The sequence below is a fragment of the Equus przewalskii genome, chromosome 8, assembly GCF_037783145.1.
Source record: "Equus przewalskii isolate Varuska chromosome 8, EquPr2, whole genome shotgun sequence".
Classification (NCBI taxonomy): domain Eukaryota; kingdom Metazoa; phylum Chordata; class Mammalia; order Perissodactyla; family Equidae; genus Equus; species Equus przewalskii.
The window spans coordinates 82,924,796-82,951,235 of record NC_091838.1 but is presented as its reverse complement, the minus strand read 5'-3'; the positions used below and the strand labels follow the sequence as shown (position 1 = coordinate 82,951,235).

General features: G+C 53.4%; 1 protein-coding gene across 5 annotated transcripts in view; it reads left to right on the top strand.

Moving 5' to 3' along the window:
* The window catches only part of LOC103543404 (maestro heat-like repeat family member 5), a 44,121-nt gene extending 32,435 nt beyond the window's left edge, over positions 1 to 11,686 (top strand). For 4 of the 5 annotated variants that reach the window (XM_070631185.1, XM_070631184.1, XM_070631183.1 and 1 more), the window contains exons 21-27: positions 176 to 319; positions 861 to 1,037; positions 2,140 to 2,295; positions 4,321 to 4,443; positions 10,537 to 10,639; positions 10,898 to 10,972; positions 11,485 to 11,686. In XM_070631185.1, coding sequence (XP_070487286.1) covers positions 176 to 319; positions 861 to 1,037; positions 2,140 to 2,295; positions 4,321 to 4,443; positions 10,537 to 10,639; positions 10,898 to 10,972; positions 11,485 to 11,585 — 879 coding nt within the window. In that variant the 3' untranslated portion in view covers positions 11,586 to 11,686. The remainder of the gene's footprint in view (positions 1 to 175; positions 320 to 860; positions 1,038 to 2,139; positions 2,296 to 4,320; positions 4,444 to 10,536; positions 10,640 to 10,897; positions 10,973 to 11,484) is intronic. The other variant, XM_070631186.1, reaches the window with a different exon arrangement.
* Positions 11,687 to 26,440: the final 14,754 nt, after the last annotated feature.

Below are 26,440 nucleotides of genomic sequence, written 5' to 3'. Positions count from 1 at the left end.
CCATTGCCCCCCCTCCCATATAAAAGCATCCTAGCTTCTGCCTTCCACACCGGACCCACTCACCGTCTGAAAGTGCTTTCTTACGTCTAACCTCACCATCTCACGCTGTGCTGTAGGCCAATTCTCCCTGGCAGCCGTCATTAACTGGTGGGCTGACTGTGCTGACCCTGTTCAGTTTCTCAATAGCCAAGAGCTCACCCAGTACACGTCTCGGAAAACCATGGACAATTTCCTGAACCTGGGCCTGAACAACCCCAACCAGCTGGTGCGGGCCATGAGCCTGAAGGGCCTGAGCAGTATCCTGATGCACCCTAAGAAGGTGAGAGGAGGAGATGCCCACTCCTATCCCAGGAAGACTTCAGGGAGGAGGCGGCATTTGAAAAGAGCCTCCACAGCGGGTTGAATTGGACAGAGAAGGCAAGTCAGGCCCGGGGCAGGTGAGGGAAGGAGTGTTTGGGAGACCCTGCTCCTTGCATATGACTGAGGGTCCTACAATTTCTGAGCTGGAGGAAGCTCTGAGGTCAGCCACTTTGGCCTCCTTTCCAGGTAGGACTCCCTTACCCAACAGCGTGCCTGCCAGGTGGTCCTGTTCGTGCTCCACCTGGCATCGGAGGACTCACACTGGGCTGGACAGGGCCGTCCTTCCTCCTCCTGCCCTTTGGGTCTCCTAGAACACATCTGTGCTCCATGGCGCCCCAAGGGCTGGGTCTGAGACCCCTGCTGAGCATCAGAGGGAGGCAGGAAAGGGAAGGAGAGGCAGCCTCAGTCGGGCTCAGCGGAGGAGGTGGTGCTGGTGGAGAACCGGGGAGAGCATTTCCGAGGGCGCAGGGCAAGCAGGGGGCCGCGGCGTCTCCCCACAGGTGGTCCTGCTTCAGAACTGGCTGGTCGGGCTGCTGGACAGCTTCCTGAAGCCTGAGCCCAGGGACCTCATTGGCCTAATGGAGATCCTGGGCGACATCGTGCACTGCCTGGGCGGGCAGGGTGTTGGCACACTCAGCCTCAAGATCGCCCAGCGCCTGCTGTCACTGTTCGAGCACGTGAGCCACAGGGCGCCCCAGGCCCCACGCCTGCACAGCTCCCCGCCCAAGCCTGGCAATCAGAGCAGCTAAAGCTGCAACCTGCCCCCCCCCCATCACCACCACCTGGGGGTTTGTGGGACAAGTCCACAGGTGGCGCCCAGGGGGAACCGTGCCCTAGGAAGGAAGGTTGCGTGAGGCCCATGGGCTGCCTCAGAAATAAGCATCCCCAAGCCACATGGGGACACTCAGAGGGCCTGGGGTCGGGGGTGGCGGCTAGGGTTGGGGAGAGGGCAGGGGGACAGTTTATGTTTAGAAAGATGCAGGTGGTCCTGCCATGTCAGCAGCCATGTGGAAAATGGAAGGCAAGCCTGGGGCCGGGTAAACGGCTTGAGGGGCTGTGGGTAAACCAGGCGAGGTGAGGGTGGTGGGGCAGACAGGCTGGGGTGGACCTCGGGGGTGGCTGGGCCACTGGCGGGGGGCGGGCTGAGCTGTAGTTGGGGTGTTGGAGGTGGGAGAGGGAGGCTGCACCCCTGGAGGTGAGGGAGAGCAGAGGGTGAGGCCCTCGGGGAAGCAGACAGCTTCCGTTTGCCCGGGTGTCCCAGACCTGCGGTGCGGCCTGCCAGAGCTGTCAGGGAAAGGCTACGAGGTGGGGCCGGAGGAGTAGAAGGACAGCCCAGGGACATAGGCACACTTGTTGACCCTTTTCACAAAAGGTGAAACTGAGTCACGCACTAAAGGAGACTGCCCAGGGCTGCAGAGCTGGGAAGTGACAGATCTGGCACAGAGTCTGCTGGGAGTGGCAGAGGGGAGGAGACCGGGGAGAAGCGGTCGGCCCAGGAGAAGCCTGCACATGCGGAGGGGGTGGCAGAGGGGCAGGGACAACCAGGAGAGAAGGCAGTGGCCCGTGTGAGAGGCTGATGCGGCAGGTGCTGGGGGCGACCCGGGCAGCAGGGTCAGTGGAGTGGTGGGTGAGGTGGCCGGCTCTGAGCTGAAAGGGGCGGATGTGAGGCCAAGTGGGCAGGAGGAAGGGGCCAGATGCGGTGGTGGTGGGCAGCGCGGGAGGCAGCTCCAATGGGCAAGTGTCGCCCAGCTGAGGGGTGGCCGGCACGTCCGTCCACAGGCCCAGGGGGACGTGCGTGCGGGGGCCATCTTCCTGTATGGAAGTGTCATCTACAGCGGTGGCAGGAAGCTCCGGCCGGCGCTCCGGACCCACGCCTGGCACGCCCTGGTGCCCCTGCTGCTGCACCTGGGCGACTCCTGCCCCCAGGTGGTCACGGTGAGTGTGCAGCAGTCTGGACGGTGGGCACAGCCGGGGGGCAGGTGGCCGGGCGGAGGCGGCTCTGGAGCACCCAGCCCGGTGAGGAGACCAGCGCCAGGTGGCCACGTGGGGAGGGCCAGACCTGGCCTTGCAGGTAGGCTGCAGACAGAGCCCAGGAGAGGCCACACCGCCCCAGGCTCTCCCGCTGTCCAGGACCCTGGGTTCAGAGGCCTCCCCCAGCACGTGCACACACACACACACACACACACACACACACACAGAGTCAGCCTCTGGAGCCTGGCGCTCAGGCCCTTCCTGCTCCCCCTTTCCCAGCGGTGGTGCAGACCACGCCCTGCTGAAGGGCCCCCACCACCCGGGAGAGGCACAGGTTAATTCCCACCAGGGATTCCCAGGGGCAGCCCTGTACTACCAGCCGTTTCCCAGGCCTGGGTTTCCTAGGTCACACCTCCCATCTCCTGGAGTGCCCCTTCTCATCTCTGCACAGGGAGCACCTGCTTCTCACTTGAGATCCCCTGCAGGTGCCTCCTCCTCAGGGAAGCCTTCCAGGCTTCCACCCCCACCCACAGGCCAGCGTGATGTCCCGTTGGTCCTGGGCACCCACTCTCTGTTCAGACTGCTCCTCCTCCATGGCCTCAAGGGCCTGTCCCCTCCCCACTGTCCTCTGGTCCCCTGCCTCCTTTCTGCTTGTGCCCCAGATTCATCAGACCCAAGAGCCTGCTGACCCATCTCTGGTGGCCCCACTTGGCTGGGAACCCCCATGCCAGGGAGGGGGTCTGCCTCAGGGCCAGGTCTGCAAGGCCAGCCCTTAGCCCCGAGCCTGCCATGAGGCAGCTGCTGAGTGAATGTGTGGCTGAATGAACGGATAGATGGAAGGATGGATGGGAGACCAGGATGAGGCAGGGGTGCCTCCAGGAGGGAGACTGACAGATACGGCCAATAAATTCAGAAGAAAAAGAGGGCTGAGGTAATAAGGGGAGGCTGTCTGGGGGCGGCGGGCCTCTAACCAGGCCTCAGAAGCTGCAGTCTTGGGGTAAGCTGCCCAGAGGCCAAGGGCCTCCTAGCGAGGGAGGGTGGGGTGTCCTCTGAGCTGAGGGATGGGCAGGAAGGTGAGGGTGGGCATGGCTTGAGGCGGCGGGGGGCGGGGGGACAGAAGGTCCTCCTGATCAAGCCTTGTCATAGGTGCTGGAGAGAAGGAGCACAGTCTCCCAGGGGACAGAGGCTTGAGCCCAGAGCACCCTGGAAGGGCGGACTCAGGAGGCTGACGTTTGGGAGAGTGAAAACCGAGCGGGCCAGTTCTGATTCAGCAAGGGAGGGAGAGGCCAGGCTTGGGATGGGGCTGTCTTTATCAGCTCGGCCGCTGCAGCAACATGCCGCAGACACGGTCACAGAGGCCAAGGTGGCGGGCAAGGCTGGGTCCCGGTGGGGCCTCTCTCCCTGGTGTGTAGACGGCGTCTCCTCACATGATCGTCCCTCTGTGTGTGTCTGGGTCCTGATCTCCTCCTCTTATAAGGACACCAGTCAGCCTGGGTCAGGGCCGCCCTGTGACCTCACTTACTTTCATCACCTCTGTGAAGACCCTGCCTCCACAGAGTCACGTCCTGAGGTGCTGGGGGTTAGGACTCAGCACACGCATCCTGGAGAGACGCAGTGCTGCCCGTCACGGGGACACAGAGCCTCTCTAAAGGTGTCCCAGACCAGGGGCATGGGGGTGCTGTGAGCGAGGGACTAGTGCCTTGGGGTTGGGAGGGAGGCCCTGGTGACACTGGCCTCTCTGGAGCCTTTGTGTGAGTTGGAGCAGGACAGCCACAGGCTTGAGGGTGAAGTCGCTGTTTGGGGGTACAGCTCCCCTCCAGGGCACATGCTGGCTGCACGGCCCGGACACAGCTGGGAGTGGGGTCCTTGCTGGGCTGGGCCGCTCGATGGCCCTGGGACAGCAGGCTGCAGGAGCCACTGTTCCCGGGGGTCTGCCCAGGAGGGCCTGATGACAGGGAGGGTGGTGACCCATGCCTCTTGGCCTCGCAGAAGACCAAGTTCACCTTCCTGCGCTGCGCCATCTTGCTGAAGTGGGAGTTTCGGAAGGAGCTGTTTGGCAAGTTGGCCTGGGGCAGCGGCCTGGGCGCTGAGAACGACATCTTTATCTACATGGTGAGATGCTGGCTCCCCCCAGCACCCTCTCAGGCGCCCTTGGATGGGGAGGGGGAGACGCTGGAACCCCCTAAGTGGTATCTGACTTGGTCCTGCGGGTGTTTAAGTGCCCGCTCTGCGCGGGGCTGGCGACTTCAGCCTCTGGGAGGGAGGCATCCTCCCTCAGCAATGGAGCGCAGGGCCTCCAAGGTGGGCCATGCGGGAGACCACCCCTACCGTGTGCCTGCACCCATGCATGTCCCGGTGCAGACAGGGGGACGGTCCTTTAGTTACCAGAACCAGGAATGGGCCAAACTTCAACCCGCAGACACCCCTGGGCCCACGTCCCCCACCAAGGAGATGTGGACGGAGGTGGGTGTGGAACGGGGTGGTGTGAGCAAGAAACCCCACAGCTCTGTTTTCTAGCAGCCAATTTATTTCTGACTCCCGTCGCTCACTCTGCCAAAGAGTGGAGCAGGCCTGCGGTCCCCGAGCTAGGATGCCTCCAGCGACTGCGACCCAAGTCCCAGATTCTCCCTCAGCTTGACCGAGGGCGTGGGCGGGCCCAGCACCCCTGGGCCCCACCGGGTCTTGTCGAGGTTCGAGGGCGGGGGGCTCCTTGCCCAGGCTGGGAGATGGCGAACGTTTCCTGGGGGTGCTGCCCAAAGGTGGGGGAGGGCTGCCTTCTGTTGGAGTGAAGGTCCCAGGGGAGAGGGCAGCCCTCTCAGGGCAGTTGTGAGCACAGCGTCCCACATGGGCGCCGCCTTCCTGGGTGGGGTTGGGAGACAGCCGGGGTGCCTCGGCTCTGAGTCGCCTGTTTCGGTCCTTCAGCCGCTCTGTGTTGGGTTCTTTGTCTTTTGCTTAGAAACGTGTATGAGCCGTGAAATCTCCCTGCGACCCGGGTCTGGGTCCTTGGCCAGTTATTTGTCCTGCAGCTGTTTTTGTCCAGTTTGTGACTTGTCCTTTTACTTTGCTGATGGTCGCTCTGGTGTGCAGAACGTTCAGACTTTAAAGTAGCCGAATGAACGGCTTCTCCACGGTTCGTGCTTTTGGGTCTGATAGGAAATTCGCCCCCGCTCCGTGCAATCGCACTCTTGCCGGGAGTGGTCCCCGAGACCGGCCTGCAAAGACTGATTGGGGGTGAGTTTGGCTGTGCCTTTCGACTCTGGTGCAGAGCCGAGCTCCTTGCCCATGGGAAATGGGATGCTGGTGACCCAGCGCACATAGTGGCACCACATGTACTCAAGCTGTCCCCCGTGGTGGATTACGGTGATGTGCCAGCCGAAGCACAGACCCTGGGGGCCCAAGGGGCTGCTGCACTCAACCCCTCATGGCCGTGGTGGTGACTGTCACTGTCCTGTATCCATCAGGATCCATGCAGGGGACAGACAGCCCAGGGTCATGTGAGCAGGGAAGGGTCAGTATAAAGGATTATTAACCTCAGCAGAAGATTGGAGCTAGAAGGGGTTGGCCGATAGTAGAAAGAACTCTAGAGGATGTAGCAAGAGCAGGAACAACAGGTGGGCACAGGGCGGTAGCACAAGTGACACAGTGTACTGTGACGTGACATGGAATAGCCACGCCTACTCAGCTGAGCTAAGTGTCCGGGTGAGGGCCTCTCTTGCCCAGGTGAGGGCCAGGCCTCCTTAGAGCTGAGCCGCGACTCGCTCAGGAGCAGAGAAGTCTGTGTGGAGGAGAAATTGCTGGAAATAAGCTCTCTGAGATGCCAGGACAAGTGACACCCATAGGGAGATGGCACAGGAGACCCTGCTGCAAAACTGCCCCAGGGGAGGCCGGGGAAGAGCCGCTCCCACTTCATGGTGCTGGTCGCTGTGCCCTGCGGGGCTGAGTGCTGGAGCAGCCGGATGCGTGCAGGGCCCCGGCGCTAAGGAAGCCGCCCCGTGCCGCAGGGGCCTGATGCGGCACAAGCCTGCAAAGCGAGCGTCGGCGCGGGAGGAGAGCCCCTGCCTCCTGCGGTAGCCCTCTGTGGCTGTCCACCGGCGGCACCGTGGGCCATGGGCAGAGGAAGTTGTTCACAGGGCCCAGATCCACTCTCCCAGAGCAGGCAACATGGGGGAATTTGGAGCTGAGAGGCCAAAAAAAATCAGTGATGGGCACGGAAATCTTCCACATTCCATGTGTGTCTGAACTTCTCATTCTATCATCCATGTGTCTTAACCTCACCTTCCTACTTTCCATCTTTTACCTCTGGATGCTGCATTTTGGGTTAGTTTTTCAGATTTATCTCCCAGCTCACTAATTCTGTCTTCATCCATGTGTGATTTTCTCTTAAAACGGTTACTGACTTTTTCCTATCGATGGCTGTAGTTTTTATTCGGTTTCTCTTCTGTGTCTCTGACAAGCCTGCCGGTTCTTCCTGCACAGCCTCGCGTTCTCTTCTCATGAGCTCCCGTTTTCCCCAAATGTAGTCATTAGAAATCCTTATCTGACACACCTGAGGGTCCAGTCTTGCCACTGGTGGTATTTTCTGGCTCTCGCTCGTGCTGGGTTTTCTCCTCATCTATCTTGGCATTTTGAATCACGGGCCTTGCTCTGTGTGTGTCCCACAGCACTGGGACGAGAGGACCCATTGCAGAGTCTCGTGTCTGCTCCCGCCGGGCGTCCCACTGCCGGCATCTAACTGACTTCTCGTTGCCGAGGTCCCAGAGGATGCAGGCGGTGTAAACCCAGCTCCAGATCCTCACGTGGCTCCTGGCCGCGGTTACCGTCCTCAAGAAGCGTTTCTTATCTCTTGCTCCTAAACCAGGCCAAGATGGAGACGACTTCCTTTTGGGCTCTCCGCCTCCCCTTGGAGTCTGTCCATTCTGGATTCTGGAGGTGGCTCGTTTATGCCAGAGTCCACGTGTGCCCTGATGGGTCTGCCCACAGGGGTGCCTCAGGCAGCCCGAGTCGATGCCACCTCAACCGGGGAGCCGGCAGGGCCCCAGCTCACTCGCCCATGGTTCTGGGTTCGTCCCGCCACTTCTGCCCTTGGGGTTTCCCTTAGCTAGTCCAGCTAAGGACTCTGAAAGAAATTTATGTTAGAATGTTAACAGATTGTTAATAGATTCATCTCGGAACTATTTCTGGGCATGGGAAGGTGTATGCACTGTCATTTGTATTTTATTTAGTACCCAACTTATCAATCTTATTAATTTATATCTAAACAGTGCACCTATGAAAACACCGAACAGTCAACATTACGACGTTACATTTGCCCATTACTAAGGCAACTCGTGCATTTCACAGAGTGCATTTCCCTGAACATCTGTTTACATATTGCTTACAAACTTACTGAAATGCCGCTGATCGCTTAACTCAAGGCCTGAGTTTAGCCATCAGCTTCTCCTGACTGTTTTGAGTGCGGCAGACAAGATGCAGACGGCGAGGGCTGGAGCTGGAGGCCGGGCCGCATGTCTTCCCTGCCCCGTCCTCGCTTCACCCTCTTGTTCTTAGGCTCCCCTCCTCCCCGTCTAGACTTCCCTGGGTTTGCAGAGATTTTCCCATTTTGCACCTTCCCAGGATTTCTGTAGTTTTACTCAAAAGAAAATAGTTGCTGTCTCGGGCTGGCCCCGGTTTCAGGGCCTGGTTCTCCACTGACGCCTGTGGCCAGGACTCGGCCAGGTGTTGCTGACAGTGGGGCCCTGTCCGCGGGGATATGTCACTTGCACAGCTGCCACCATGAAGCAGCTCCCGCCACCAGGCCAGCGTCTTTCCCAGACCCCTCCCTCTTCAGGAGCCAGCGCTCCTGCCGCACTCCCGTCTGACACGTGGACCCAACCTGCAAGCCTTATTAAAAGCGCCTTTCATCTGGTGTTTTATCATAATCGAGACGTGGACTATGTATTTTTCACTAGTATTTGAAAATAGGTCATTCACAGCTCTCCACTCGCAGGCCGCCGGCCCCCTGTGGGGCACTGTCGGACCCTGTCCCGGCCTGGGGGCCGCAGGGGGCCGCAGGGCTGACCTGCGAACGGCTGGCTTCTCCCTGCTGCCTGCATTGCACGGTCCCCTCTTCCCAGCCCCGCAGATGGGAGCAGGTTCACGTCAATACCTTATTTTCAAAAATCATGAATACAAGAAACAAAATGTCCATATTTAAACACATTCCCACTTTTAAACGCCAGTAAGATATCAAATACTCTGGGTTACAGTGTCCCTTCTTTTGTGTCACAACCTCCTTTCTGTTTTGTTTCTGTCCACGCCTCTCTTTTGAGCAGCGTTAGGAATTAACTCCCGGCCTGTGTTGGTTTCCGGGGCAGCCCTAACGGAGCGCCGCAAGCCCAGGGACCTGAACCGCAGGCGCTCCTTGTCTCAGTTCTGGGACCTAGAAGTCCAGGATCAAGGTGTCGGCAGGGCCATGCTGCCTCCCAAGGCGCTAGGGAGGACCTGTCGCGTTCATCCATTCCAGCTGCCGGGGGGTCCCCCGGCTGTGGCAGCGTCACCCGGACCTGCACGCCGCGCTCTCCCCGTGCGTGTCTGTCTCTGGGCCCACACTTCCCCTCTGGACGAGGACACCAGTCAGAGTGGATCAGGGCCCACCCACATGACATCACTCACCTGGGTCACCTCTGGAAAGGCTCTGTCTCCAGATAAGGCCCCGTTCTGAGGTCCTGGGGGTCAGGACTCCAATGGATCATTTTCGGGGGACACATCTCAGTCCGTCACTGGCCTGCGATGGAGTCCGCTTGCTGCACAGAGCTGTTACTTCCACGGCCACCCTCGCCGTTATGCGCAGGGCAGGGTGCTCCAGCCCGCCCCATGGCTGCCCTCCGCTTGCAGTGTCTTTCCTGTGAGCGCTGTCCCTCTGCTTTTCTTCTTTAAACGTCCTTCCTTCTGGCCATGTTAGAATGTTCCAGACCCTTCCTAGTTGTTTCCTTCTCCAAGACGTGGGATCGGCCAGCCTCCTGGGAGGCCTGGTGTCTGAGTGGAAACCGGCTGCAAGCCCTGGGGTCGGCTCTGGGAGGGCTCAGAGGACTGGCGGTGGCCAGTGTCTCTGGTCAGCCACCCAGCGCGGGCACAGAGCAGAGAGGGGTTGTCTGTTTAAGGTCACAAGTTGATGACCAAATTCCTAGCCTGTGTGTTTGTGACAAGAAGGTGACTCCGATCGAGGGTCTGGAGGGAGGACTTCCGTGGCTGCCAAGCTGCCGTGGCTGGAACTGCGGGAGGAAAGAGGGAAGAAGGCAGGTGGGTGGAAAGGCGGCTCTGAGGGTCAGCCCGGCGAGTGGGGAGCCAGAGGGAGGACGGCCCATGGGAGGACCCCACGCTGGGCAGGGGTGGCCTGGCAACAGTGCCCCCACTGTGGAAGCAACCCCATCCCGGTAGACCGTGGCCTGGGTGTAAACACGCAGCGAGCCCAAGGGTCTCTCTGTGAAGTGTGGGGAGTGGCATGGCACTCGTCAGCATTCTAGTGCAGGTGACAGAAGAACCAATTCAAGCGGGCTTTGGGAGTCAAATGAGCTGGTTTATAAGCCTGAAGAGGCTCAGAGGACGCAGCCCCAGGAAAGCTTGACCCAGCAGTTGGAATGAAGCCACCTGATGTGTCCCCTGTCCCGCCTCCTTAGTTTGGCTTTATCCTTGGGTCCTGAGGCTTTCCCTGTCTTCCCCTCTGAGAAGTGGCAGCTGCAGGCCCCTCCTGCTCGCAGCACACACCCTGGAGAACACGCAGCCGAGGAGGCCCCGATCCTGGTGCAGAGGGGCCCACTGGCCCTTCCCCGCACACCGTTGGCTCTGACGGGCCCTGCGTGCATTGCTGAAGCTGGGGATGGGATGGGAACCAGGCACGGGTGGGAGGGGCAGAGGCGACGTCCTGGAGGACATTCAGGACAGTGAGGGAGGGTGGCACACACGGAAGGTCCTGGATCCCGTGACACAGGCTCCCACCTGAGATGGGGTCGAAAAAAGGGGTTGACCTTGTGGAGCCTCGGCTCTGCCAGCCCCTCCCTGCCTCACCCCTGCTGGGGCCCAGCCTCCTGGCCCTGGACCCAGACGGGGGTCCTGGGCCTCCTCCCTTCAGGCCTCGGAACTGCTGGGCTGGCAGAGCCGGGTCACAGAGGCCAGGGAGCCACCTGGGCTGCAGCCCGGCCATGGGCTGCTGTCTCTTCCCCCCACCAGGTAGAGAGCAACTTTGGCAGCTACCACCACTTCCTCATGCAGGCCCTCATGCACCTGAGCAGCCCCCACCACAGCATGAAGCTGGCGGCCATGAGGTTCATCGGTAAGCGTCGGCCCCGTGGCCTTGCGCTCCCATCCCCGGCGCCCACCAGCCTAACTAACCCTCGCCCCGAGCTGCCACCTTAGACAGCTCAGCTCCACGACCCGGGGGCCACTCCAGAAGGGGCAGTGGCGCTGGCCCCACAGGGCGGACAGGACGGGCCCCATCAGCCAGGCTCTGGTCTCCTGTCCACGCCGACTCGCCGGCCACCCTCAGTGGCCGCAGGGACACACGCGCCCTCCACTTCCCTCACTGCCCCAGGAGGACTACTACAGGACTACTTTGCCGACCTCTGCGTCTGCTTGACAAAGAACGACGTGCAGACCCTCCTGACACGTGAGCGGGGCCTCTGCCCTCAGCCCCCGCCAGGCCACCAGGGACGGGGTCTCTCTCCCCTGACACCTGACAGCGTCCCTCTGGCCTGGGGGACTCCCCTCTTCTCCTTGAGACTCGGTTCCACAACAGGCTTGTGACCCCCCCCCCCACACCCCCCCCCCAACATGGGCTCCTGGGACAGGGCCGTGACCCCTGCCCCTAAACGCACTCCTCACATGGAAGTCCCGGGAAGGGCCGTGTCTCCCCAGACCAGGGCTCCCTGAGGCAGGGTCTGGTCTCCTCCATCTGGACATTGCTCAGCACCCAGAACAGGCAGCTGGGCCTGGCCCTGAGCCCCACCCAGCCCCGCCCCGCTGCCTGCCCTGCCCCTGCCCCGCCCCACTCGCCTCGCCCCGCCCCTGCTTCACCCCACCCCTGACCCGCCCCGCCCCGCCCCGCCCCTGTCTGGCCCTGGCCTGGCCTGGCCTGGCCTGGAGTGGCCTGCAATCACTCCCTCTGGGTCTCTGCTGCAGACTTCGAGTTGCTCAAGCAGGACCGGGACTCCACGAGCCGCAGATTCTACCGCAGTTTCTTGGACGATGTCATTGAATTGTCCCAGTATGTGACCTACTGAGCCCAGGCTCCCACAGCCGTGCTGTTTGTGTTGTCGTTGTTGTTGTTACATTATGTTGTGTAGTTCTTTCTCTAATAAATGTGACGGAGTTCCCTCTGGCCTCCCTGGGCTATCCGCACCCCGCTGCCACCTCCTCAGCGAGCCACGGCAGCCTCCCCGACAGCCTCCCCTCCAGACCCAGAAGGTAACTGGCTGTGGGGCCTGAGGGCCCTGCTGGGTGTTTCCTGTGGTGGACATGAGCCAAAAGCTCGCCCTCTGGCCCTGGGCCCAGGGCTTCTGGGATCATCCTTGACACCCCTCCCTGCCTTCACAGGCCGTACCAGATCCTGTCATCCTTCCTCCCAGGGTCTAGAATCTTCCCACTTTCTCAACGCACAGCCCACCCCACACCTGTCCTGCCCTCAGGGGCATGTTTAAATCTGGACCGTGGCCCTGAGACCCTCTGGGGTCTTGTCCCCACCGTCCTCTGCCTTCCCACCCGCCCAGCTCACTCTCGCTGATGCCCAGCTGGGCGAGGCCCAGGCCTTTCTGGCACGGACATCACCACCTCCTCTGTGAAGTCTGCCCTCCTACCCCAGGCCTTGGTGAGGGGCCCTCAGCTGTGCCCCACAGCCCCTTGTTCCCTGTGGCTGTTCTGGTAGGTGGCATCTGCAGCTGCTCAGGAAGTTGTGGGCATGTGGGGATCACTCGGTGCGTGTGAATCAAGCGAACGCTCAAGACGATGCTTGGATGCGATTCTCATCCCCAGGAGGCACCTCAGGCCCTCGAGAGCGAGGCGCACACGCACCCCGACAGCTGCCCAGGGAGTGTGTGCTGGGCCACGTCAGAGCCCCGAAGTCGCCCTGCAGCGTCCACCTCCAGCCAGGGCACGGGATGGGGGGCTTCATGGAGAAGGGCGTGCTGGAGCCCAGCCTGGCGGACGTGCACAGCCAGTGGGTCAGGAGGGGCCGCGGGCCTGTCCGGGCGGAAGGTGCCGACGAGCAAAGGCGGGAGGCCTGCGCTGCAGCCAGCAGCTGACGCATGGGGGCCCGAGAGGGCCAGCGGAGGGAGAGACAGCTGGAAGGGCAGGCCGGGAGACTGAGACCACCCGCCTGGGGGTCTGGACCTCCATCTGCTGAAGCCCTGGGGCCAGCAGGGGAGCCGGTCAGGAGAGGAGCCCGCGCCATCCTCCACGGTCCTTCCCAGCAGGCAGAGGGCCGGAGCTCTTCTCCTAACTGTGCCCGGGCCCCTGCCCTCCAAGCCTGCCTGCGAGAAGGTGGCGCTGAGGGGCAAGGGCAGGAGGGCGGGGAGGCTGAGCAGCTGGGGGTGGAAACCCAGTGCATCTGCCCCGCTGGAGAAGCCAAGGGCAGCCTGTGTGGGCCTGGCGGGGGGCAGTCTGAGCTGTGGCAAGGGGTCCGCGGCAACAGTGCAGCTAGGGCCCAGGGAGGAGGAGCAGGCGGGCACAGCATTTTGAGGAATTCGTACTCTTCACGGTTGATGGAGGAGGGCGTCTCAGCGAAGGACGCTTAGGAGGGAGGAGGAAATGGGTGGGCGCGGGCGTGATTGGAGTTACCGGAGCCAAGGACAGAGCGAGCTGTCAGGAGGAAGCGGTGGTCGGCGCTGGGGGCGCACCCCAGGTTGGGGATGAGGAAGGTGAAAAGAGATCAGTGTCTTTCTCGAGAGACTTCGGGGGTCGGCAGGTGGGAACAGAAGCCGGAACGGAAATTTCCAACCTCTGCAGCGTGGGGACAAGATGCTCCACAGACGCCTCCCACTAAGAGACAGCTAGATCTTGGAGAAGTTACAATAAGTGTACTTTGTAATGTATTGCTGGCTCTGAAAAACAGTAGGGGAAATCTCTAAAGGCTTAAAAACAAAAAACAAAAAAGAAATTGAAGAGCCCAAAACTGAGCTGACAATCAGATGGTGAGCGGAGAGCTACTGAAGGATGCAGGGTACCCCCGGGGCTATTGCTGGAGTGCGGGCTGGGAGAGAGGGAGGGGTGGGTGGGGAGAGCTGAACCGGAGGTGGCCCTCAGCTGGACTCCAGAAGCAGCTGCGGGCCAGTGGCTCCCACCGATTCCTGGAGGAAGGCGTCCCCACACAGGCTCTCAGCACGTGGACAGGATGAGTGGAACCGTGGCTGCGCTCAGGACGAAGGTTTGCAGACACAAGGAGAGAGGCCCCAGGTGAGAGTCAGCAGCCGGCTCAACAGCCTTAGGCTCCCGGGAACTAACAAACACAGCACACAAATGATCACATGTGAAACATCTAAAGAGGCGAAAGACAGACCCGGAAAATGAGCAAGGGTGAGCAATGATCAAAGATGACCCAGGAGACGTGAAAAAGCATCAGAACTTTTCGATAGGAAAACTACATCCTTATATTTAAATCCGAGCTGCTAAAAGAGGTAGCGTATTAAACATAGCTGAAGAAAGACTTAATGAGCTAAAAGCTAGATAGGAAATTACCAGAAATTCTCCAGAATTGATGGAAGAAATGAATCCACAGTTATAGGAAGCACAACACATATCAAACAAGATGAAGACACAGAAACCCACAAGGAGACGTGTGTGCAGAACACAAAAGAAAGAAATCTTGAAAACAGGAGAAGAGGGGGCCGGCCGCGGGGCCCAGTGGGTAAGTCCGCACGCTCTGCTTCCGTGGCCCAGGGTTTCGCTGGTTCGGATCCTGGGCACAGACATGGCACCGCTCATTAAGCCATGCTGAGGCGACATCCCACATGCCACAACTAGAAGGACCCACAACTAAAAATATGCAACTATGTACCAGGGGACTTTGGGAGAAAAAGGAAAAATAAAATCTTTAAAAAAAAAAAGAAAGAAAATAGGAGAAGAGACTCCACCGAGGGCTGGCATTGGCTGGCATTACACCAACAGCAACAAGGGAAAGCAGCAGAGAGGGGAACGGGGTTTGGAACCGTCCACCTGGAACCGTAAAGCCAGCACGACCAGCCTGCTGGCAGGAGGTGGAACATCGGAGGCGGCTCCCGGTGCAGGCTGCTGTCTCCCTGCCCCAGGCAGCCTGGAGGAACCAGAGAAGAGGACCAGGAGCCGGGAACAGCACAGATGAACCAAGAGCTGTGTCAGCATCTTATCTGGCAAAGCGGAACCCAACACACTGGAACCGCTCCAGTGGACACATGGACGTGGTACTAGCGAAAGGAGTGACAGGCAAAGCATTGATCACGAACACTGAGTACCCCAGCAGCCTCAAATCCACCAAGCAACAACTGATAGAATCACACCCAATTTTAAGACATGCTGTAAAGTCAGGGTAGTGAATTTGGAAAGCAGTAACAGCAAAATAAAGAAATACGATAAAACAAGAGTGTGTTTTGGCTTAAGAACAGACCAGCAGAGCCAGGTCTGGTGGCCGAGTGGTTAAACTCAGCGCACTCTGCTTCTGCAGCCCCGATTCAGTTCCTGGGCGCGGAACCACACCACCTGTCTGTCATTGGCCATGCTGTGGCAGCGGCTCACACAGAAGAACCAGAAGGACTTACAGCTCGAATATACTGCCAGGTACTGGGGCTTTGGGGAGGAAAACAAAAACAAAAGCAAAAAGACAGCTCAGGGACAAATCCTTGTTCACACTTACGGGAACTCGATGGTGGAAAAGATGGGAGAGCAAATCCACAGAGCAGGGATGAACTATTTCAGGGCCCGTGTTGGGTATCAGCTCTATGGAGAAACCCTAAGCTGGCTCCCTGCCCAATGCCACACAGAAGTTGGCTCCAGAACTAAATGTGCAAGGAAAAGTGTTAATGTTAGTCGAATAAAATGCAGAATATCCATATGACCTATGGATAGTGAGGGGCCTTACAAACAGACTCAGAAGCACAAACCACAAAGCAGAAATTGGTGTATTTGATTACATCCAAATGAAAATGGGGGCCAGCCCCATGGCCGAGTGGTTGAAGTTCTGCGTGCTCCACTTTGGTGGGCCGGGTTCACGGGTTCAGATCCTGGGCGCGGACCTGCTCCACTCATCAGCCATGCTGTGGAGGCATCCCACACACAAGGTGGAGGAAGATTGGTGCAGATGTCCACTCAGGGCTAATTTTCTCCACACAAAGAAAAACAAAAAGGAGGAGTGTTGGCAATGGCAATGGATGTTAGCTCAGGGCGAATCTTCCTCACCAAAAAAAAAAAGAAGAAAAGAAAATAAAAAACACAATTCTACGGCTGAAGAAAAAGAGAAGGCAACCCACAACAACGCAGAACCAAAATTCTGGACGGTATCACCATAACAGGATTTCCATTTAATGAAGGACATTGTGGATAAAGAGAAAAGACATGTAAAAGCATGAAGAAGTTTGCAGCAGCTAAAGCCATTGTTTAGAATAGACTTTCAGTGGCCAAAAGCATTACCTAGAATAGACAAATGGTTCCTGCAAACCATTTGCAAAATCAGGACGAGGCCGCAATCTCACAGAAAAACAGGTCCAGACAACGAGCAGGCAGTTCACAGGAGAGGGGCCTCCCAAGCTAACTGGTATGTGGAAAGATGCAGAAACTCATTAGTAATCCAAGAAAGGCACATTCCACAAAATGATACATCCCTTTGTGCCTTTTTGACTGAAAAAAATTAGAAAGTGTGTTGGTGAGAATGTGTGTCTGTGAGAGCCCTGGTGCATTCCGGGAGAGAGATGCTGCTGGGGCGCTGCGGAGGGCAGTCTTACCCCACCGGGCCAAATTAGGACACACACATCTGGTAAGCCAGCAGTTCCACTCCTAAGTTTAGGAAACGGAGAATTCCCATGCTGGTCCTGAAGGGCCCCGTGGGAGGCTGCGCGCTCTAGCAGCTTGTGTGGCAGGGAGTTTGGAGGTGGACAGAGAGAATACAGGAATGCACGCCGGGAGAACTGGGAAACAGAAGAAACAATGCCCTGGACGCAGTTCCGGCTCTGGGCAATGCCACACGGCCTCCCTGGGGAATGCAACCACAGTTCCTGGACGATGTGCACAGACCAGCTCCCGAGGACTTGGAACAGCACGGACCAGTAGGGGGTTGTGGAACTCAAAGTACTACTGAATTGGTGGTGAAGTTTCTGAGTTTTTTCGTGGTATTTCCTGGCCTGGATTCAAAGCCAACCCACAGCCTGAATGTTCCTCAGGAGCAGGCAGAAGGAGCATCAGGAGAAACCCTCCATTTCTGGTCCAAGAGCTGGAAACGGGCTCCTGCATGACGCGGGGAGGGGGCATTCCCTCGTTTTTTGTCTCCTATTCTCTGCCACGGTCCCCAGCAGATCTGCACGGGAGAAGGTGGCAGTGGCGGTGCCGGCGGGACAGGCGCCTCAAACCAGCACAGGAGTGTGGGGAGGGAACCCCCGCTGCTTCTTTGTTTTTCTCTCTCAATTGTCTTGGCACTTGGCCTGGGAGACAGAACCAGCAGAGAGGGACACTCAAGTCCCAACTTTCTACCCAGAAGGCCAGATCTGGCATCCCCTGAGAACCACAAAGCATCGGGAAATCACCAGAGGAGCACGTTTGGAAAACAACCACACGAAGCTGTGTGTGCCCCCCGGGCTCACCCTGCCCTCGGCATGCTTGCAGCTGACCCTGACCAGCACACATAAGCTTTCAGAGTGGAGTGAAGGGGTAGACCGCCGCCCCCCATGACCCAGACCTGCTGCTGGGGGTGCACACACAAGACAGATCTGAGTAACACTGGAAAAGCTTTTAAAACTGACCTGCCGTTAGAACCACATTCACAGAAGGTGGAAGTGGCGGCGTGAACCTAACTTAGCTGATTGCCTGCAAAAACAAACCCCCAAATCAACATCCTTCAAAAAATTTAAACAGGACCCAGAGTCACACAACCAAATATTGACAATGTCCAGCATGCAGTCCAAAATTACTTGGTGCAGGGAAAACCAGGAAAATCTCAATTGCAAGGAAAAGGCATTCAACAGATACCAGCTAAGGGATGACACGGATGTTGAAATATCAAAGACTGTACCACAAATACTGTCGCTGTGCTCTCAGAAGTGTTGCAATGAGTGGAAAGCTAGACCATCTCAACAGAGAACTAGGAGACAGAAAGAGAACAGAATGTGAAGACAGTGTGGTAGTGGTGAAAGAAGACACAAATTGGTCATAGAACAGAATAGAGAGCCCAGAAATAGACCCAATTATAGTCAACTGATCTTTGACAAATGAGAAAAGACAATTCAGTGAAGAAATGATAGTCTTTTCGACAAATGGAGCTGGGGACATCCAGATGCAAAAAAAAAAAAAAAAAAAAAAAGAAAATTCATCCAGATGTGGTCCTTACACCATCCACAAAAATGAACTCAAATGAACCTTAGAGCTCAATGTAAATCTGTAAAACTTCTAGAAGATAACATAGGAGAAAATCTGGGTGACCTTGGATATGAGAAATGAGTTTTGAGATAAAACACCAAAAGCATTGTTTGTGAAAGAAAATATGGATGTTAGATTTCTTTAAAGTTAAAGACTTTTGCTCTGCAGGAGACACTGCTATACAACGAGAAGACCAGCCCCGGACCATGAGAAATGCTTGCAAGACACACATGTGATAAGGGACTGTCATCCATCATGTACAAAGAAGTCCTAAGACCCCACAATCAGGAAACACCCAGTTCTGCATCTGGCTTGCTGTGGAGGCCACAAGAGTTCACTCCAGAGCTGCACCACCTGATGGTGGAGGTGGCCACGCAAGTGTAGACATTGTCAAAACTCATCGAACGCTTAGAAAGGGCGGGTCTTCTTATACACCTTGCAGGGGAGCAGGATTTGCCGTCTCAAGATCTGTCTCTTTGGCATGAGGATTATTTTGGGCTGGTTATTTTTAAAAAACTGCAGACACGAGAGAAGCTCTGAAAAACCAAGAAGTTATCCTTTGTAAGAGATATTTCCATTTGCCAGGGAAATCTCCATCTGTAAAGGTGTCTCCCTCTCTGCACCAGGAAGAGGGGGACAACCTTATCTCTAGAAACTCTTGTCCATGCGGAAGGCCGAGAACTCAAATCTGCACAATAACCTTCTTCTTGTTCACTGTGCCTTTTCTGGTAACCTCCTGTAACTGACTCCCCCCACCCCCAACGTCCTCCTTTGTCTTTAGCAGAAGATGGTAACCTCGGCCATTCTGGTGAGTTACTCAGCTTTCCTGGGTTCCTCCCACGTATACACGATAAAAGCTCTGTTTGATTTTCTCCTGTTATTCTGTCTCGTGTCAATTTAATTCTTAGACCCGTGAGAAGGACCCAGAGGACAGAAGGATGTCTTCCTCCCCTACAACTTCAACGAAGCTGAGTAAAAAATGTGAAGTTCAGGTAGGCACGGGGGTGTTAATTACTCCGCACCGGGAACATCATTGTGTAGAGCTCCATGTAATCTGCGATACAGGTTTGGAAGGTTTTCTTTTTTATTAAAATAAATCATGTCAAGGAAAAAAAAAGAAATAGAGAAATAACAGATCCGATGCACACATTGCAACCCAGATGGATCTTTTAAAAAAAAGATCTTAGTGGAAGAAAGTAAAAAACAGAATGAGATATGTAACAATATAATTTAAATAAATTAGAATATATGTACTTTGATAATTGTACCATGGTTATGCAAGCTGTTATTGTTTGTGGGACCTTGTGAAGGGTCCAGGAAACCTCTCTATACCGTCTTTTCGACTCTTGTGTATGCCTAAAATTATTTCGAAATACAAAGTTGAACAAAAAGATACATTGTTTTTTCTAAGAGCAGTTGCAAACAAAAAGATACATTAAATTAAATTAGAATAATTTAGAATAGTTGCTTCTAGGTTGGTAGGAGGATTATGGGGATAAAAAGAATAAATAAACAAATAAAAATGAGGCTTGCATGGGCCAGTGGTGGTAATTCGCTGCGGGCTGAGTACGAGTAACACAATCTTCTACATGTGAAAGAAAGAGCATTTACCATCAACAGACTAGAAGGACCTGGACAGAATGTCCTTCGGGAGGAAGGAAGGAAGGCATGAAGTCTAAGAGGGAATGGTGAGATGTGGTTTATAGTAAGAAACATACATTTGGTCTTCATCCCCCTTCCCGGCACAGAGTCCCAAAACCCTTGGAATTTCCTAAGTTAAGAGAGCAATAAAGGTGCCTTTTTTATGCTAATGAAGTGATGTTTGGTGCTCTACCACGGGGGCTGGTTGCCAGGGGAACCAACCAAGTGATGAGAGGGTTGAAACTTTCAGTCCCACCCCCTTGACCTCTGGGGAGGAGAGAGGTGCTAGAGGTTGGATCAATCACCAATGGCCGATGATTTCATCAGTCATGCTTATGTAATGCATCCTCCACAAAAACCCAAAAGGAGGGCCTTTGGAGAGTGTCCAGGTTGGTGACCACATGGGGGTTTGGGGAGAGCGATGCTCCTGGACAGAGCTTGCAAGCTTCACGCCCTTTCCCCATACCTGCCCTGTGCATCTCTTCCCTCTGGCCCTTCCTGGGTTACATCCCTTCATGACAAACCAGTGATCCAGTAAGTAAAATGTTCCTGTGAGTTCTGTGAGCCGCTCCAGCAAGTTAATCAAACCCAAGGAGGGGGCGTGGGAACCTCCAATCTGTAGCCAGTTGGTCAGAAGCACAGGAGATGACCTGGACCTGCAACTGGCATTTGAAGTGTGTGTGTGTGCGTTCGGGAGACAGTTTTGTAGGACTGAGCCCTTAATCTGTGGGGTCTGACGCTATCTCCAGGTAGATGGTGTCAGAATTGAGTTAAATTGTAGGACACCCAGCTGGTGTCTGGAGCTCTGCTTGTTGGTGTGTGGTGGGGGGAGGTGTGGGGGAGACGCTCCAGGAATAGGAATTGGGTGCAGAACCCAATTAAATGGTGAGCAAAGAAACTGTTAAACACATAAATAAATATAACCAAACATTGTCTATTTTTTAAAAAGATGATAATAATGTCTAATTTATGGAGTTAAAAAATACAACACTAAAATAATAGACGATGTTACTGTGTACACCCAAATAGAATGATTAAAATGTTCTGAGGACCTTGTATTGTTTGAAGGAGGCATTAATATATTGATAAATTTTAGAGCTTGTTAAGTTAAATAACTGGTAAAATTTCAAAGGTAAGCTGAAAAGGAACAGAAAGAATCTGTATCATTTTCAGACCAATAAAAGGTAAAAGTGGATTAAAAATAAATATTTAAAAAATGTAATCATTTCAAAAAAGCAAGTGAGAGGGTGTTTTGTTTTGTTTTTGCTGAGGAAGATTCCCCCTGAGCTAACATCTGTTGCCAATCTCCCTCTTTTTCTATGTGAGCCACCACCACAGCACAGCCCCAGACAGGCAGTGGTGTAGACCTGCTGCAGGAACCGAACCCGGGCTGCTGAAGCAGAGCCCTCTGAAGTGAACCACTAGGCCACCAGGTCTGGCCCGAGAAAGAGGGTTTTCTAAAAATACAGTGAAAGCAGGACAAATATAGAGCACTAACCAAGATGGAGAAACAAGCCCAAAGAAATCAGTAATGACAAAAAAATGTTACTAAAAAACCAGTTAAAAAACAGATTCTCTGATTGGTATTTTAAAAGTCTAATTGTCTGCTGTTACATGAGTTACACCTAAAATTTGAAAATGAAACCATGAAAATACTGTTTAGCAAAGGATAGGGTATTTATATGAATATCAGACGGCATGACTTTACTCAAAAGATAAAAATGTTATATAGAGAGATGGTCACTTCAAAAGGATAAAAGATTTGATTTGCTGGGCAGATATAACAGCTCTAAACTTGTATTTCCCATATGAAAGAGCATGTAAACATATAAAGCAAAATTTGGTGGAATTACAAAGAGAAAATCTACTATCATAGAGGGGAATTTCAATACATCTCTTTCAACCATTGATAGGTCAACAGATACAAAGTAAGTGAAAATATAGAAGATTTGAGCAATGAAAATTGATAGGCTTGGTTTAACCACCATGTAAGTGATTTTTCACTCAGCAATCAGAAAATACGTATGGAGTGTTTTCAAAAATTGCTACATACTATGCAGCAAAGCGAGTCTCATACAGGCTGCATTCTATGACAGCATTATAATTAAATTGGAAACAACAAAAAGGTAGATTTTTAAATTTCTGTGGTTTAGAACTTTTGAAACATGTACAAAGTAACATATATCAAAGAAAGTAATTATAATGGAAATTAAAAGCCATTAAAACTGAATGAAAATAATATATATGGAAACTTGCAGGGTGGAGCTAAAGGAACACTTTGAGGGAAATTTGTAGCCTAAAATGCTTATGTTAGACAACAATAAAGGCTAGGGGGGATTCCAAGATGGCGCCGTGAGTAGTCCTCTTTGTCTCTCGCCCTTCGAGTCTACAATTATTTGGACACTTATCGCTTGACAAAGGATATCCAGACAGCATCTCAGGACGTCTGAGACACCCACGCGACTATACATCGGAAGGCGGACGGACTTTCCTCCGGGAGGATGTGGAAACAGGTGAAAACTCTCCGACCCCGACGGGCAGCCTAGTACCCGCAAGCGGCTTTCTTCCAACGGACGCCCCCAGAGGATCCACACACATCTAGGGCAGGAGCGAGAACACAACAGAGGAGCGACGGTGGAAACAGGTGACCAGAACCCTACTTAAACCCCCTGCAATTACTCCTAAACGCAGAGGGAAACTTTGGAGTTGCACACCTGAGCCCGCGGGGAGAGTCTCTCCCCGCCATTGGCGGGGAGACCCAGCCTGGTGCTCGGGGCGCCCGGAGGGTCCCAGAGAGACGCCCGCCCCGGGGGACTAGGGATTGCCGGAGATCTCGGAGAGGACCGGGGCGGGGGAACTTTCAAAGGCGCATCCGGCGACCCGGTGGGGAAGCGCCGGAGCTCCGCCAGGCAGCAGACAAAACTCTCTGTCTGCCGGTAGCAGAGGGGCCACGCTGAGCACTCAGGGCTCCCGGCAGAGGCTCGGACAGAAGCCCAGAGGGCGGGGCGTCCCCCAGCTGCTGTTGCCCGCCCCGTGGGACTAGGGATTGCCGGAGATCTCGGAGAGGACCGGGGCGGGGGAACTTTCAAAGGCGGGTCCGGCGACCCGGAGGGGAAGCGCCGGAGCTCCGCCAGGCAGCAGACAAAACTCTCTGTCTGCCGGTAGCAGAGGGGCCACGCTGAGCATTCAGAGCTCCCGGCAGAGGCCCGGAGAGAAGCCCAGAGGACGGGGCGACCCCCAGCTGCCGTTGCCCACCCGGTGAGGCTAGGGATTGCCGGAGATCTCGGAGAGGACTGGGGCTGGAGAGAGTTCCAGAGACCCAGCTTAGTAGCCTAGGGGGAAACCCTACAGGCTCACAGAAGCCTTAGGGAAAGCCTCTGCACAGCACCAGTAGAAGGCACCCAGCCGCCAGCCACAAGGCTGGAAGACCCCAGGGCAAAAGCAGCATAGCTAGGTGTACTAACCACAGACTGTAGAAGATGCCAATAGCTCTCCTGCGACCCATAGAGGACAAGTGAGATTTGGTGGGTGCCGACAGCAACGGAGCGACAAATATAAGTGATCCCACCCCTGGCCGCTGGAAAAGCCCATAACACCGTTGCAGACCCCAAGGAGAGAGCGCATCTAGGTGGGCAACAACAGTAGGCCCCTGCAGCCTGAAGCCCCCCGTGACGGCCCCCACGGCAGAGGAGGGAATCCAAAGGGCCACTGTGGCTACGAAGAGGGGCCCAGGCCCAGTTAGCAACTACGGACAGGGTTCCTGGTTGGTGAAGTATAAACAGCTGCTCCCCCCACCGCAGCAGCTGAAACAAGTGAAAGGAGCAACTAAACTCTATCTCCATGCGGAGGCACAAATCAACATCATCAAGCAATATGAAAAAATACATTAAATCTCCAGAACAGAAAGAAAGTAACAAATACACAGAAAACAATCCCAAAGAAAATGAGATATATAACCTAAATGATGATGACTTCAAAACAGCCATCATTAAAATACTCACTGAGTTAAGAGAGAATTCTGACCGACAACTCAACGAGTTCAGGAGCTATGTCACAAAAGAGTTTGATACGATAAAGAAGAACCAAACAGAAATATTGGAAATGAAGAACACAATAGAGGAGATTAAGAAAAATCTAGATGCTCTGAACAGTAGGGCCGATAATATGGAGGAAAGAATTAGCAATTTGGAAGATGGCAATATAGAATTGTTGCAGGCAGAGGAGGAGAGAGAAGCAAGACTTAAAAGAAATGAAGAAACTCTCCGAGAATTATCAGACACAATTAGGAGATGCAACGTAAGGATTATAGGTATACCAGAGGGAGAAGAGAAGGAGAAAGGGGCAGAAAACCTATTCAAAGAAATAATGGCTGAGAACTTCCCAAATCTGGTGAGGGAGATGGATCTTCAGGTGACAGAAGCCAATAGATCTCCAAACTTTATCAATGCAAGAAGACCAACTCCACGGCATATAGTAGTGAAGCTAGCTAAAGTCAACGACAAGGAGAAAATATTAAGGACAGCCAGGCAAAAGAAACTAACCTACAAAGGAACCCCCATCAGGCTATCAGCAGATTTCTCAGCAGAAACTTTACAGGCTAGAAGAGAGTGGAATGATATATTCAAAAATCTGAAGGACAAAAACCTACAGCCGAGAATTCTCTACCCAGCGAAAATATCCTTCAAATACGATGGAGAAATAAAAACTTTCCCAGATAAACAAAAATTAAGGGAGTTCATTGCCACAAAACCTCCTCTTCAGGAAATCCTCAGGAAAACCCTCATTCCTGAAAAATCCAAAAAAGGAAAGGGGCTACAAAACCAAGAGCAGAGGAGATAAGTAGAAGGACAACAACAGAGAGTAGCAGCTCTACATCAGAACAGATTAAACCATGGGACGAGAAACAAAGGAAACTGAAGAAAACCGGAAAACAAGACACAAAATGGTAGCGGTAGGTCCCCACGTCTCAATAATCACTCTAAATGTAAATGGATTGAACTCCCCAATCAAAAGACACAGAGTGGCAGGATGGATCAAAGAACAAGATCCAACAATATGCTGCCTCCAGGAAACACACCTCAGCCCCAAAGACAAACACAGACTCAGAGTGAAGGGATGGAGAACAATACTCCAAGCTAATAATGAACAAAAGAAAGCAGGTGTCGCTATACTAATATCAGACAAGGTAGATTTCAAAGCAAAACAGATAAAGAAAGACAAAGAGGGACAGTATATAATGATAAAAGGGACTCTCCACCAAGAAGACATAACACTTATAAATATATACGCACCCAACACAGGAGCACCAAAATTTGTAAAGCAACTCTTAATAGAACTAAAAGAAGACATCAACAACAATACAATAATAGTAGGGGACCTCAACACACCATTAACACCAATGGACAGAACATCCAGACAGAAAATCAACAAGGAAATAATAGAATTAAATGAAAAATTAGACCAGATGGACTTAATAGATATATATAGAACACTTCATCCAAAAACAGCAGGTTACACATTCTTCTCAAGTGCACATGGAACATTCTCAAGGATTGACCATATTTTGGGAACCAAAGCAAACATCAATAAATACAAGAGAGTTGAAATAATATCAAGCATCTTTTCTGATCATAACGCTATTAAACTAGAAATCAACTACAAGAAAAAAGCAGAGAAAGGTGCAAAAATGTGGAGACTAAACAACACGCTTCTCAACAAACAATGGATCATTGAAGAAATTAAAGAAGAAATCAAATATTATCTGGAGACAAATGAAAATGAGAACACGACATACCAAATCATTTGGGATGCAGCAAAAGCAGTCCTAAGAGGGAAATTCATCGCAATACAGGCTCACCTCACTAAACAAGAAAAAGCTCACGTAAGCAACCTCAAACGACACCTAACAGAACTAGAAAAAGAAGAACAAACAAGGCCCAGAGTCAGTAGAAGGAGGGAAATAATAAAAATAAGAGCAGAAATAAACGATATTGAAACAAAAAAGACAATAGAAAGGATCAATGAAACAAAGAGTTGGTTCTTCGAAAGAATTAACAAAATTGACAAACCCCTAGCCAGACTCACCAAGAAAAGAAGAGAGAAATCGCAAATTAATAAAATCAGGAATGACAGAGGAGAAATCACAACAGATACCAATGAAATACAAGAGATCATAAGAGAATACTATGAAAAACTATATGCCAACAAATTGAACAACCTGGAAGAAATGGACAAATTCCTAGACTCCTACAATCTCCCCAAACTGAATCAGGAAGAAATGGAGAATCTGAATAGACCAATCACAAGTAAGGAAATAGAAACGGTAATCAAAAACCTCCCCAAAAATAAGAGTCCAGGACCAGACGGCTTCTCTGGAGAATTCTACCAAACATTCAAAGAAGACTTAATACCTATTCTCCTCAAACTGTTCCAGAAAATTGAGAAAGATGGAGAACTCCCTAACACATTCTATGAAGCCAACATCACTCTGATCCCCAAACCTGACAAGGACAACACAAAGAAGGAGAACTACAGGCCGATATCACTGATGAACATAGATGCAAAAATCCTCAACAAAATTTTGGCAAACCGATTACAGCAATACATCAAAAAGATTATACACCATGATCAACTGGGATTTATACCAGGGACACAGGGATGGTTCAACATCCGCAAGTCAATCAACGTGATACACTACATCAACAAAATGAAAACCAAAAACCACATGATCATCTCAATAGATGCAGAGAAAGCATTCGACAAGATCCAACACCCATTTATGATAAAAACCCTCAGTAAAATGGGTATAGAAGGAAAGTACCTCAACATAATAAAGGCCATATATGATAGACCCACAGCCAACATCATACTCAATGGACAAAAGCTGAAAGCCATCCCTCTGAGGACA